General features: G+C 44.3%; 1 protein-coding gene across 15 annotated transcripts in view; it reads right to left on the bottom strand.

Moving 5' to 3' along the window:
- The window catches only part of EYA4 (EYA transcriptional coactivator and phosphatase 4), a 671,943-nt gene that overhangs the window by 101,936 nt on the left and 555,617 nt on the right, over nt 1-14,390 (bottom strand). For all 15 annotated transcript variants that reach the window (XM_085612271.1, XM_085612267.1, XM_085612263.1 and 12 more), the window contains one exon: nt 6,225-6,298. In XM_085612271.1, the coding sequence (XP_085468397.1) occupies nt 6,225-6,298 (74 nt within the window). The remainder of the gene's footprint in view (nt 1-6,224; nt 6,299-14,390) is intronic.

Below are 14,390 nucleotides of genomic sequence, written 5' to 3'. Positions count from 1 at the left end.
CAAGTTTACAACAATATGTAAGCCAGCATAACAAACACAGATGAAAAAATTGTAATCTGTAAAAACAAGAAACTATACGTCATGAGGTAATACAGAATGGATGCTAGAGAAGGGCTCTACATTGACATTGAGAATGTAAAGGATGGCCCACTGAACAATAAAAAAATACTAAACTACTTACGAAGGACCACTGTTTATAAACATGAGCTGTTCTCTCCATGGTGCAAAACTGCAAGAGTTGAGTCTCCCAGCCCAAGGACTCCAGCGTCCATTCTAAAAGGCAAGAAGCAAAGAATGCACTTTGCATACCCACGTGCTCTGAAGCAAGAGCACCTATGCCACGCCACAAAAAGCCTCCACAACAATTTCAGACTGTTCTAGAGCAGTGGTTCTTAACCTTTCAACTTCTGTGGACCCCCAAGTAATCATTACTTAAACCTTAGGACCCCCATAGAGTCATTACTGGAAGCTGGGGACACCGGCCTAAGCATATTCTATGATATGAACTCCAAAACATTACAAAAAAAATACAGTAACAATCATTCATCAAACAAATACATAAATTATGAAATATTTCATTTAAATCAAAAACAAACATCATTTTTTATTTTTATTTTAACCACTTGCGTGCTCACGACGAGCCCAGCTGCCCAGTGCGGGAGAATCAATCAGTGGGCGGGGTCGTGACGACCTCAGATCGTCATGAGCACATCTCCACTGTGCCTCATGACGAGCTGGGCTCATCACGAGCACCGCGCGTGACCCCCCCCCCCCCCCGCGCCGTGGGGAATTACCCCCGCGGCAAAGGGGTTAATGGGAATGTTGGAGCTTTTTTTTAATTCAGCTGAGGCTGCTTATGGTCCATACTAAATTCAGTTTCATGCACTTGCACTGCTCCGATGAATCAATCTGAGGATACTAACTTAATTTATAGCCTCCATTTTCAAATTCCTTCACATTTGCAGAATGTTTGAAAAACAATTATTTTACATTTTGTTCCTATATTTATATACACTTTATTACTCTGTTAACATTATTTGATTTTCTAACCAGTAGCGGACACCAGAGATCCCCAGACCACAGGTTAAGAACCACTGTTCTAGGATTGTTGATGTGTGGGGTCTTTACAAAGCAACAACTCAAACAAAATCGATTTTACTGTTCGTAAGCATTGCAATTCTTTTGCACCAAAAAGATTTAAATTATTTTGATCACCCCGAATTTTAACTTCCTACGCCAATACGCTGTAAAAGCTTCAGCCTGTATATTTATATTCAATTAAAAAGTGTAGCATTTTTTTGGGACAGGTATAATTTCAACTGAGCTGGCATGAGTTGCATAATTTCTGGCCTTTTGCATTATGTTTTTATGGATGTATGATGATACAACGCGTACCATCACAACGCGGTATGTTACATCGCGGTTTTGACAACGCAAGTCGTTACATCGACTTGCGTTGGAGGGCGCTGGATTTAGGAATAGTGTGAATTACTATTCCAACTCCAGTCTACGTACAGTAGGGAAGGTGTTGGAATAGTAATTCACACTATTCCTTAGTCTAGAGCACCCTCCAGTGCAAGTCGGTGTAACGACTTTCGTTGTTAAAACCACGATGTAACCATACCGCGTTGTAATGGTTTCGTGGTAAAGGATGTTTCCCTGTTTTTATGCAACATTAGGCCATTATTCCACATGGCATAATTGCAGGTCATTTGGGTAAAAAAAACTTCTGTTGGCTTTTGTTTACTCCACTTCTGTTTTTTGCATCTTTTTTTTTAGCGCAGTGAGTGCCTGCATCAGGTTTGGACACTAATATAGAGCAGAATGCCAGACTTGCATGTAGCATAATTTTGCCTAATGTTTCCAGACTTTAGTGCAATTATGCAAAATGAAATTATGCATATTTTGCACAATACTGTTTTATGTAACAATAATTTACTGAAAATCTTGTGCACTACAATTGGATCTTGCATATTGCTTGTCTGGATACCATTTAATAAAAAAACGAAACGGCTAGTCCCACTTCAATGTGAAGAGACTTCAGTTCCATGCTGATCTTACAGTATCAAATCCCATTCAGACATCTGGATCCACAATATTTAACCTTGTTTGTGCAAGTTCCTCTCCCTAACCTTGCATGTTTATCTCGTGTGATGGGCAGAAAATCACTACAATTAACAAGAACAATTATCAAAAGCATGTGCAGCAGCTCCACAAGTCCAGCAATGTTGTTAGAAATGTAATACCAAATTTTAAAAAAGAATTAACTAGCAAAAATAAAATCTCACTAGTAAAGCAAAGAAGATTCATTCTACAGGGTAGCACACCACGCACTATGGGCTGTTTGGCTGTTTCAGTCCTGAGGCCTGAAACATCAACCTGGACCACTCATTAATTCCCCAACACCTAAGGGCCCCTTCCTCACCACCCTATTCTGCATGTTTTGCCAATGCCATTTATTTGCACCTGCTATGAACTATTGATGAAGTGGTCGGTACTCCAAGTGCCTACTGTATCACTTATTTCCACTGCGAACTGTACTTTGAGGGATCACTACCCCATTAGCCACTACTGTAGACGAAAATCCTGCATCCACTGCGACCCATCTTGCACTTCCATTTCCTACTGATAATATGTCCCCCCCCCCCCCCCGCCCCCCCAAGACCCTCATTCTCAACTTTTGCCTCTCTCTGCCAAGGGTCAATTTACTACAGGAACATTACCTTAACTAATTCGTACTAATCAATCCTTCAATATTCACACCATTCTTAACACTCTACCATCACTCAAATAAATGTCTGTGTTGCCACCTTATTTGACCGTTTCTGCAATAACATTAAATTACAACAGTCAATGACCAGTCCTTCACACCATCTAAATCAGCCTGTGGCATGATCTATTTTCAAAAAAGCCTCCTTTTTCAAAGATCACTTAAAACACCCCACTATGCTTCGTCCTGTTACTCAAATCACTGAGATATGGTTGAACCTTAATGAAACAATGACGCCTTCTGTCCTTCACAACAGTCATGCAATTTTCACTCTTTTTTCTCATAGCCAGCTTGAAGGAGTATTGCTTAAATAATCATACTAAACTGTACTAGTTGCATTCTCCCATACCTTCCCTTACAGCCCCACCTTCATAAACAGGACTATCAATATCTCTCCTTCCAAACGCCTCTCACCCCAACCAACTCTCAATAGCCCCTATGCACCTTCCGCACTGGAAACCCTTGCCCTTTACCATGGATATCAGCTGCTGTTTAATTTCTTCAAGACAATTATGTGCCCACACTTATACAAATGTAGAAACCCCATTGACTAAACTCAAAAACTTTAAATAACTTAATTTGAGCCTTTGACAAGATAACATGTACAAATAAAAAATTCACTCAAAATCACCCTTGTCGGCTGTCTCACACACTCAACTCCATTGTCTCTCCCTCGTCTCCATAATCCATGCTTGTATATCTAGGTTAATAATTCCTTCCCAACCACTTCAAAGCTAACCCAAATGCTTCAAAGTAATGACTGTATTAAGAGAGGTGAAGCCCACTGCTTCTCTCCATCAAACTAAATTCTTACCTCAATTCCATTCTTCTCATAGATCAACAAGCACCAACATATTTCCATCTGCTCACATCCTATCTTTCCTCCAACATTCTTAACCCTCTCCAATTTGACTTTCACACACTCCACTTTACAAAGGTAGCTAAGCCCCAATTCTCTAATTTTATTAGCTATGTCCATCAGACATTTACAGTCCTATCTCATACTTTCTGGAGTCTTTGGCACTTTCAGGAATTTGCCTTGCAGCCAGTTCTAACTGTGCTAAGCCTTGGAAATTCTGCCTTTTAGAAATTCTCCTCTCACCTCTCAAATCATCTGGTCTATTTTTCTTTCTAAATACAAACACCTCCCTGTCTACTTTAATCTCTCTACCAAACCTCTCATCACTGACACCAAATTTGTTGGTGACGTAATGAAGCTAAATATTTCAAAATCACATTACATGACACTTTACCGATTTAGACCCAAAACACCTGAATGTGCACATTGCTCAAAATAAAGAGAGATAAAACAATAGTGACAAGCGAAGTAACAGCACGTAAAAGCGTGCTGAAAGAGTTAGAAAAGGAGAAAATACATTGCTAAATAGTTATAACGCTTATAATAGATTTTCATAGCAAGATTACTCATGAAATTAAGTTTGATTATTCACATACTGATGAAAACGAATGAATCTAATGATGATGCCTAACAGTTCTATTACCTTTCATTGCACATGCATTCTAAAATAGATTGTGGTTGCAATTATGCAATAACGTTAGCTAGGAAGTTGATACTTTGCAGATGGGATGATAGAGACCTTAATGATATAAAAAAATTAGGAAACATTTTTAGTAAAATGTTTTTTAAGAATAATTTCCATTTATGAATGTTGAAAAATGGTGGCAGTAGACCATAGAGTGCCGAAGGGTGGTAAAGACTGTTTTGCAACCGCAATTGTGGTTGCAACACATTCTTACATAGCTTGAGGAGTCGCTATTAGGAACGGACTCCCGTGGAACGACCATTCCTATTAGCGAGTCACTAATACTATTTTGCGAGTCGCAAATTGATTTGCGACCCGCAAAATAGGATTAGTACATGGGCCACTGGTTTTTGCGGGCGCAAACGGGTCTAAACCCCATTTGCGCCCGCAAAAAACCTTTGTACATCTTACCCGTTGTGCTATACTGTGGGAAGTAGTTTTGTTTCACAAAAATAGACTGAAATTAATGTGGTTAAAAAACTGGGAAAACAATCATCTTAACTACATATTGCCCATTCCACAAATGTCTTTCATCATTTCTTCTTTAGAGCAGCTGTGCCCTTTTTTGTTTTTTCCATTACTTTTGTAATTGCACTTGAATAGCGCTTTATGTACCAAAAGGCTTTTGATGTCACTACTTTATTAATTTTGAAAGAAATGTATACTGAAAAAAAATCAAAGAGTATACTGACTGCAATTAGAAATCAGTTTTCATTTCATAAAGAATTGGGGGTAAAGAACTAGCAGCAGAAAAGGAGAGGAGTTAGGAGCAGTGGAATCTATCAGTCAATTTCTACATTATAAAATACCTCACAAGATTAAGGCACCTGCTGTAAGGTCTTTGTGGACCTAGCAGGTTCCAGGGTATACAAGCAGAAAGATAGCTGTAATGGTTAGGAGCTTGTTGGAGAGATCAGTGTTCAGACTAGTCACCGGTTTGAGTCATCATAAAATGGTCTAGTGTGTTAATGTGCCTGCTGCAAAGCACAACATTAAATGCGGGTCAATGATTCATATTTTTTGTGGAGAACTCAGTGGATTACTACTTCAATTACAGCTATCCATTTGTTGCCTATAGGTAACAAGTTACAATTCTTCGTTATATACCTTAGTGAATTATGAACTGGCATCAAGCAACTACATGCAAACTGCAAGGCACAAGTTTAGAATCTAACAGTTTTTTTCCTCAATCTTTCCATATTCTAAGGTTCTAAAAATGGTTGCTCTCGGTGGTAATAAACATGTATTAGTACGTTCTACATAAACGGTTAACAGTGTAAGTACTCCGATAAACCGATGCATCGAATAATCTTACAACGGATACATACCTCTTGTGTGTATGGCTTTGAAAAATTACCACCCTGCCTCAAATTCATGTTTCATCTCTTAAGCCCTTGTGAAATGACCCAAGCTGAGTGTCTTTATCTCTGGGGCATTGCCGCCAAGGTATTAGCCTCTGGACAGCTGCCAGCTAGGATGAGCAGGACAGTATTAAAAGAAGTGCTAATGCCCATGTAAGTAAAGCATTTTGGTTAGCCCAGCTAGAACTTCAACTAAGAAACGTTCTTCTTCACCTGCAGGCTGCTGCTTTAGAGTAAAAAAACAAAGTGCGGATGCTGCGGAATGTGTTCCAGTGTACAGGGAAACATTTCACTGGGGCCGGATACCAGATCCAGTGCAGTAATTGCTGATGGATCCTTCACTATTCTAGTATTGGCGGGAACAATCATTATAGGATGTTACCGCGCCCAATTGTGCAAAAAGCGATATCTACATTCTTGCATAAAGGGCACATCTGGCAGTGTTGATTTCAGGAAAGGTTTGTCATGATACTCTATTTAATAAATAAACACAGATAAACTTAAAACAAAAAGATCTTTGTTACTGATGCTGCATTCTGTTTCATGTACCTGTTGCGAACCACTGAAGTTTGTTGAATTTGAGTTGTTTGCGTAGATACCAGACGCTGGTGTGAAACTAGAACCTGTGGGGAAAAAAATGCTGGTTATGTGCCAAGACTACCAGTACACACGTAAACATGTACAGTCATATACTGGAGCAGAAATATATTCTTACAGTAATTCAATTACATTTTGGAGTTGGTTGCTAACACCAGCAACAAAGGACAGAATCATTTTTGGTTAGACTACGTAGCCCACAGTAATTTCTGAGAGGCCCATTCACAAAGAGTTGATAAAACCAGTGGAAATTACACAAAGCTAAAGGAATATGCTACTTACCAGTATGCATCTGTTCTTGGCATGTAGAGCTGCAGAGTTGTACACTTAGCATAGATCGCCATCTGGTGTTGGGCCCGGATGTTTGCAGTTTGTTTTTCTTCTTGGGCAGTCTTTGAAAGTCACGAGTTCGGTGACTCCTCCTTCGGTCCGTAGTGCGCATGGGCTTCGGCTCCATCCTCAGATTGTTTTTCGCCAACAGGGAAATGATGGAGCGTAGTAATAACAGTGAGAAACCCATGTGTGTTGTATCTAAATAAGATGTACTGGAACGGATACAGGTAGCCGGGGAGGCGGGTGGGCGTGTACAACTCTGCAGCTCTACATGCCAAGAACAGATGCATACTGGTAAGTAGCATATTCCGTTCGAGGCATATGAGCTGCAGATTGTACACTTAGCATACATTATATAGCAGTACCCAACCTTAGCGGCGACCACCGGTATCCGTTGCAGTGGTTTGAAAAAGTGTCTTTAGTACAGCCTGGCCCACCCTAGCTTGCTGCTTGGAATGCACATCTACACAGTAATGTTTTGTGAAGGTGTGCGGTGTAGACCATGTGGCTGCTATGCAGATGTCATCTAAGGGTATATTCCCTAGAAAAGCCATAGAAGCCCCTAACTTTCTTGTAGAGTGGGCTTTAGGCGGAACAGATAATGTTCTTTTTGCCTTTTGATAGCAAATTTGTATGCACTTTACAATCCACCTAGCTATCCCTGATTTAGAAATGGGGTTGCCTTTATGTGGTGGAGAGAAGGAAACGAACAATTGTTTAGTCTTCCTGAAGGGTTGCGTTCTTTGTATGTAGTATAGCAAAGCCCTTTTCACATCGAGTGTGTGTAAGGCCCTTTCTGCAACAGATTGAGGTTGCGAGAAGAAGACAGGTAATTCCACCGATTGATTGAGATGGAAGGGGGAAATGACCTTGGGCAGAAACTTCGGATTTGTGCGAAGTATGACCTTGCTGTGATGTATTTGTATGAAGGGTTCCTGTATAGTGAACGCTTGTATTTCACCAACCCTTCTAAGGGAAGTGATAGCTACGAGAAAAGCTGTTTTCCAGGTGAGAAACTGTAGCTCACATTTATGCATTGGTTCGAAGGGCGGACCCATTAGTCGTGTAAGAACTAAATTTAGATTCCATACAGGGGAAGGTGGTGCCCTGGGAGGAATTACTCGTTTAAGGCCTTCCATAAAGGCTTTAATAGCGGGCACTCTGAAGAGTGATAAATGCTGTCTGTTTTGTAGATAAGCAGCGATCGCTGCTAGGTGTAGGCGTATGGATGAATATGCCAGGTTACACCTGTGAAGATGGAGCAGATAGCATATAATGTGCTGTATGGATGCATCTAAAGGGTTGATTGTATTGTTACGGCAGTAAATTACAAATCTTTTCCACTTTGCGGCATAGCATGCTCTAGTGGTAGGACGTCTGGCTTCCATGATGATGTTCATGCAATCAGGGGGAAGGTTAAGGTATCCGAATTCTAAGATTTCAGGAGCCAGATCGCCAGGTTGAGCTGAGCTGGGTCCGGGTGCCTGATTTCTCCATGGTTCTGGGTTAGGAGGCATGGGGATAGGTGCAGTTTTTGATGTGGTACCACTGACAGTTGTAGTAGCGTGGTGTACCACGGCTGCCTGGCACACGTCGGAGCTACTAGAATGAGTGTGAGGGAGTGTTGTTGTAGCTTCCTTACCACTAATGGAATTAGTGGGAGAGGTGGAAAGGCGTATGCAAATCTGCCTGACCAGTTCATCCATATCGCATTGCCCTTGGACAATGGGTGTGGGTATCTGGCGGTGAAGCTTGGGCATTTTTTGTTTTCGTGGGTGGCGAAGAGGTCTATCTGAGGATGCCCCCACTGTTGGAAGAATGGGTGAAGAACTTGTGGATGCAGTTCCCATTCGTGTAGTTGTTGCGTTTGTCTGCTGCGCAGATCTGCCATGGTGTTTTGTACGCCTGGAACGTGCTGTGCCAGGAGAAAGATGTTTTGGGGAATTGCCCATCTCCATATGCTCTGGGCTAAGCGGGAGAGCTGGGGAGAGTGTGTCCCCCCCTGTTTTTGGATATAATACATTGCAGTCATGTTGTCTGTGCGAATGAGGACTGCTTTGCCCGAAATCTGTTTTTGGAAAGATTTTAGGGCTAGAAAGATCGCCAAGAGCTCCAGATGGTTGATGTGGAGCGATTTTTGCTGTGGTGTCCATAGACCTTGCATTGTGAGGTGTAGGAGGTGCGCTCCCCAGCCGGAGAGCGATGCGTCCGCTGTTAGAATCACCTGAGGAACCGGGTCCAGGAACGGCCGCCCTTTGGAAAGGTTTGTGGTGTTCCACCAGTGCAGAGAGTGATGTGTGCGGCCGTCCACCAACACCAGATCCGTCAGCTGACCCTGGGCCTGGTTCCACTGTTGTGCTAGGCACTCTTGAAGTGGACGCATGTGGAGTCTTGCATGGGGCACTATGAAGATGCAAGACGCCATCATTCCTATGAGCTTCATAAACACTCTTGCTGGAAGAGAGTGTTGGGGAAGGAATGTTTTGCGTAAGGCTTGAATGCTTGTGATTCTGGCTGAGTTTGGATAGGCAATACCTTTGGAGGTGTCTATAGTGGCCCCGAGATATTGCTTTGTGTGAGACGGTATGAGGTGGGACTTTTGGTAGTTCACCGAGAAGCCTAGCTGGTGGAGCAGTTGGATGGTGCTGTTTGTATGTTGCACACATTGGTGGTAGGACGCGGCTTTTATCAGCCAGTCGTCTAAGTAAGGGAAGACGTGAATATGTTGACGTCTGAGGTGTGCTGCTACTACCGCTAGGCATTTGGTAAACACCCGTGGTGCGGTGGTGACCCCGAAGGGGAGAACCGTGAATTGGTAATGTTGCCCGTCCACCATGAACCTGAGGTATTTCCTGTGAGAGGGGTGTATTGGAATGTGAAAGTATGCGTCTTTCAGATCCAAGGTTGTGAGAAAGTCTCCCTGACAGAGGAGCGGGAGGACTTGTTGTAGGGTGACCATGTGGAAATGGTCTGAATGTATGTAGGCATTTAGAGGCCGGAGGTCCAGAATGGGCCTGAGGGTCCCGTCTTTCTTTGGTATTAAGAAATATAGGGAGTAGACCCCTAGATTTTGCTGATTGACGGGGACCTGCTCTATAGCGTGTTTTTGGAGGAGGGAGAGTACCTCCTGTTTGAGCAGTGTGGAATGTTCTTGAGACATTGGACGGTGCCTTGGTGGGATATTGGGTGGGGTAGATGTTAGCTCGAGACAGTACCCTGACCGAATGATTTGGGTCACCCATTTGTCCGATGTTATGGACTCCCATGCGTAGGTAAAGTTTTGTAGTCTGCCCCCGACCGGAGTGGGATGGTCTGGGGGGAGCGGAGGGAAGTCATTGTGTGGGCGGGGTGGCAGAACGGGTGGTGTTAGTTTTGCCCCTGCCCTTATTGTTGTTGCCTCTGTAACCACCCCTTTGGTTGCCCTTTGAAAAGGTATTTTGAGGAGGGGACTTGTAGGAGGTAGAGGCGCTATCGGTGGAGAAGCCTCTGCCTGTGCCACGAAAGGAGGAGCGTCGAAAGGAACGTTTAGAGGCTTGTGTTTGGAGTGCCCCCATAGACTTTGCTGTGTCTGTGTCCTTTTTCATCTTTTCCAACGCTTCGTCTACCTTTGGCCCAAAGAGAGTTTGTTGGTCAAAGGGGTGATTGAGTATGGACGCCTGGACTTCAGGTTTGAACCCTGAGATCCTGAGCCAGGCATGGCGACGAAGCAGGACACTGGTATTTATGGCTCTAGAAGCAGTGTCGGCTGCATCGAGGGCACACTTAATGGAGGTGTTTGTAATTAGTTTACCCTCCTGTATTAGTTCATGAGCCCTACGCTTGTGTTTCTCGGGAAGGTGCTGCATAAGAGCCTCAAGTTCGTCGTAGTGTGCTCTGTCATAGCGCGCAAGTAGCGCTTGTGTGTTTGCAATGCGCCACATGTTTGCAGCTTGAGAGGCGGTGCGTTTGCCAGACGCGTCTAGGAGTTTGGATTCCTTGTCTGGCGGTGGGGCTTCTCCTGAGGACTGGGAGTTAGCCCGCTTTCTCGCTGTAGAGACAACTAGGGAATCTAAGGGAGCAGGGCCCTTAATGTATGCAGGGTCTGTGGGTGCCGCCTTGTACTTTTTCTCTATTCTAGGGTTTAGTACCCTGGCCCTGACAGGGTCTTTGAACACCTCTGCGGCATGCTTGGTGACACCCTTAAGCATGGGCAAAATAGATGTGGATTTGTCCTGTATGTCAAATGTGTCCAGTAAGAAGTCGTCTTACACTGGTTCACTGTGCATGTCCACCCCATGGTAGTGTGCTGCTCTCTGCACTAAATGATCAAACCCTAAGGAGTCCTCTGGAGGAGACGGCCTGGATGGGTATAGGTCGTCCTGAGGCATATCGGGTATATCAGGGTTATTGTAATCCTCCCATGGGTCTGGGGTCCCCGGTGGAGTGGGATCCATTGGGGCGTCCGCCGGGTAATTGTCCGGGTCCCCGTCGTCCGGATCTGGGGACGGGGTCGGAGAGTAATGAGGTAAAGGTGGCGGAGACCTGGGAGGGGGTGGAAGAGGTGGAGGAGGCAGGGGAGGAGGTAGTGGGGAGGGCACTCTGAGGGGAGAAGTAGCAGAGTCCTTCTGTTTGGGCGGTGGAGGAGGAGCCGGAGTATCAAGGCGTCTTTTCTTGATAATTAAAGTCAATAGCCCAGTCTTTGGATCTTTGGACAGAGTCTTTTGTAAAGGGTCTGGTGTAAACAGAGCCAATGGTGCCGAATCGTCCGTCGGCACCGATGATTTCGGAACCGAGGGCTTCGATGGTTTCTGTGCGCCATGCTTTTTTGGGCCTCCGGTTTTTTCGGCGTCGAGGGAGTTTTCGGCGCCGGAGCGTCGGTGCCGACTGATTTGTGTTTGTGTTTGGTCGGCGCCGAGAGTCCAGGCTTCGGCACCGGTGGCTTCGGAGTCGAGCTGGATATTACTTTCTTCGGTGCCGGATGCTGTTTTTCGGCACCGGGCGTCGGCTGGCTCGATCCCGAGCTGCCGTGAGACTTTGGAGGCTTCGACACCGGGCCCGAAGGTGGGGTGATAGAAGCTTTGGTCTTGGTTTTGCCCAGGCCAGCAGGCGAGGGTGTAACCTGAGTCTCTTTGGTTTTGGGCGCGGGGGGTGGGAGGGGGCACAGTACTCACGACCCGCTGCGCCGGTGTGATGTCCTCGGCCTCGGAAGCGCTGACGACGTCTTCCTCCTGCTCGGTGTGTATTTGCCCCGAAGCTTCGGCGCCGTCTCCGAAGATGTCCGGTGGAGCTGCAGACGATGAGTGCGCCATGGTGCGTCGAGCTCTTCGATCTCGGATGGTCTTCTTCGATTGAAAAGACTTACAGGCGGGGCAGTCTCTGGCCTCGTGTTCTGGAGAGAGGCAAAGATTACACACCTGATGGAGGTCGGTGTGGGGAAATTTAGACCCACATTTTGGGCACTTTTTGAACGGAGTCCTTTCCATCGGCCGGGACCGGAGTCGAGGAGGGCCCGAAGGCCGGTGCCGATGTACGGGATGGAGAAAGTGCCGCTTCGAGAGATGAAGATGATGATGAAGAAACTCGAAGAAACGAGGATTTTCCGTCGAGGCTGGAACCGTAGAAGTTCGAAGCCGGAGCACGAAGTATCACATCCGAGCCCGATGGCGGAAAAAAACAATCTGAGGATGGAGCCGAAGCCCATGCGCACTACGGACCGAAGGAGGAGTCACCGAACTCGTGACTTCCAAAGACTGTCCAAGAAGAAAAACAAACTGCAAACATCCGGGCCCAACACCAGATGGCGATCTATGCTAAGTGTACAATCTGCAGCTCATATGCCTCGAACATTAAGCTTATACATTTGCACAGCTTACCATTTTCTGCCAATTTATATATATAAGCGACTTGTGCATATAGTAAATACATGGATGAGATGTACACTTACATAGAAATTATATTAATCTGCAATGGACTTGTTTCACTTACTTTACATTTGCTTAAAGTAAGGAATTATATGAAATTTCCAAATTTTATAAACTTTTCTATGTTGTTCTTAAATGAAACATTTTGTCATGAATGCCATCCTTCCCTAGTCCCAGCCTCCACTTTGTACACAACCTACACAAGGTCCAGTTAAGATCAAATTAAGTTTCTTGGATGTGTGCAGCAAGTATGTTCGTAAATGTTTGTCAGACCCCCAAAATGTGCCACTTTGTAGGATTTAACCATTTTGCATTGCTTTTATTTGCCATTGTGGCTGTCTTTGATATGCACCCTTTGCCCCTTTCAGTATTTATTTGTATATGCTATATGTGTCTGAAATTAATTAATGAGTTGTATATGTATTTGTGGAAACTGTGTATTCACTGCTGGCATATGTTGACACATATGTCCTGGTGTATATCTATTTTCTAAGACCAAAATCCTTTTTGAGAACCCTGGCTGAACATTCCTGCTTTAATAGTATAATGTTGCGCACTAACTATCAGGACACACCCTTATTGGCTGCTCTGATAAGAATTTTACACTCATTGACAAACCAATGGCACACGTGAAAGTTGTGAGTGTATGCCCACAGTGTTCGGACGAGAAACAAATTATAAAGGACTTTATATATTTGTTTTTTTGAAATAATCCAGTTTGTAACTTGTGTAAATGAAATTTGCCTTTTTAGTGAATTACATTTTTACTTTCATCCCTCTTAACATTACTGTTGCTTCTTAACTTTTAAATTCTCGTTGGTACTATTCAGCAAATTAACCAGGCTATACCTTAATTAATTTGCATACACACAGACAAGCACTATGGGCCGGATGTAGAAAGATTATATAAGGAAAAACTGGTTGCAACTTGTGCACTGACTTTCTGTGGAAGGGATCTTATTTTGCGAACCTACACAAATAGGTTAGTTCACAAAATTTAGAATCGCAGGGGGTCTAGTAAAAGCCTTCCTAATTAATATTCATTAGGCATGTCCTAATTTGCGACCCCATGTGATTGGCCACAATGCAGGGATAATGGCAAGCAAGGGCCAGCAGTTCACCACGATGTGTGACATTGTGCTTAACCCCTTCCCTGCTCATGACGGAACCACTCCGTCATGAGCCGCGGGTGCCATGTGCTCATGATGGAGTGGTTCCGTCATGCTGCGGCCGTTGGCGGCCGCTCTGCCCACGCGGTGCTAATTACCCCCTGTGCGGGCGATTAGCGCCGTGGGCGGAGTCATGACGGAACCACTCCGTCATGAGCACAGCTCAACCGTGACTCATGACGGAGTGGTTCCGTCATGAGCACGGCGCCACCGTAGTGCCCCCAACCCCCCCCCCAGCGCTGCGGCGGATTTCCTGCCGCAGCCAAGGGGTTAAATAAAGATTTTTTTTTGTTTTTAAATACATCTTGTTTTCTGTATAGGTAATAGAACTGGGTTAAAAAACGCCTCATGGTCTACTGCCTATTCTCCTTGGAACGTTTTCTAATATTTATAAAGGGAAATTGGTCCAGAGGGAACTCCTTCACCTATGTGAATCACTTACCAATCCAACTTGGGATCATTGGTTTACGATCAGAATTATGATCACAAACCACTGATATATCAGACTGCGAATTCACAGTATGAAAGGATACGGACAACATGCTGCTTCTAAATAGCTATTCGTGATCCATTTCTAAACCCATTTACTAATTCGGAAACAGGTTTTCCCATCAGTAAACGTTTTTACTAAATACAAAAATGTTTTATAATGGATTAAAAGTCATGGATCCTCTGATGTATCGAATCGGAGGGTTTGCGCCAGTTAAAAAGGTTTG

Source organism: Triturus cristatus, chromosome 6 (genome assembly GCF_964204655.1).
Source record: "Triturus cristatus chromosome 6, aTriCri1.1, whole genome shotgun sequence".
Taxonomy (NCBI): domain Eukaryota; kingdom Metazoa; phylum Chordata; class Amphibia; order Caudata; family Salamandridae; genus Triturus; species Triturus cristatus.
The sequence above is the reverse complement of the archived record's forward strand: the minus strand, read 5'-3'. Positions and strand labels throughout refer to the sequence as shown.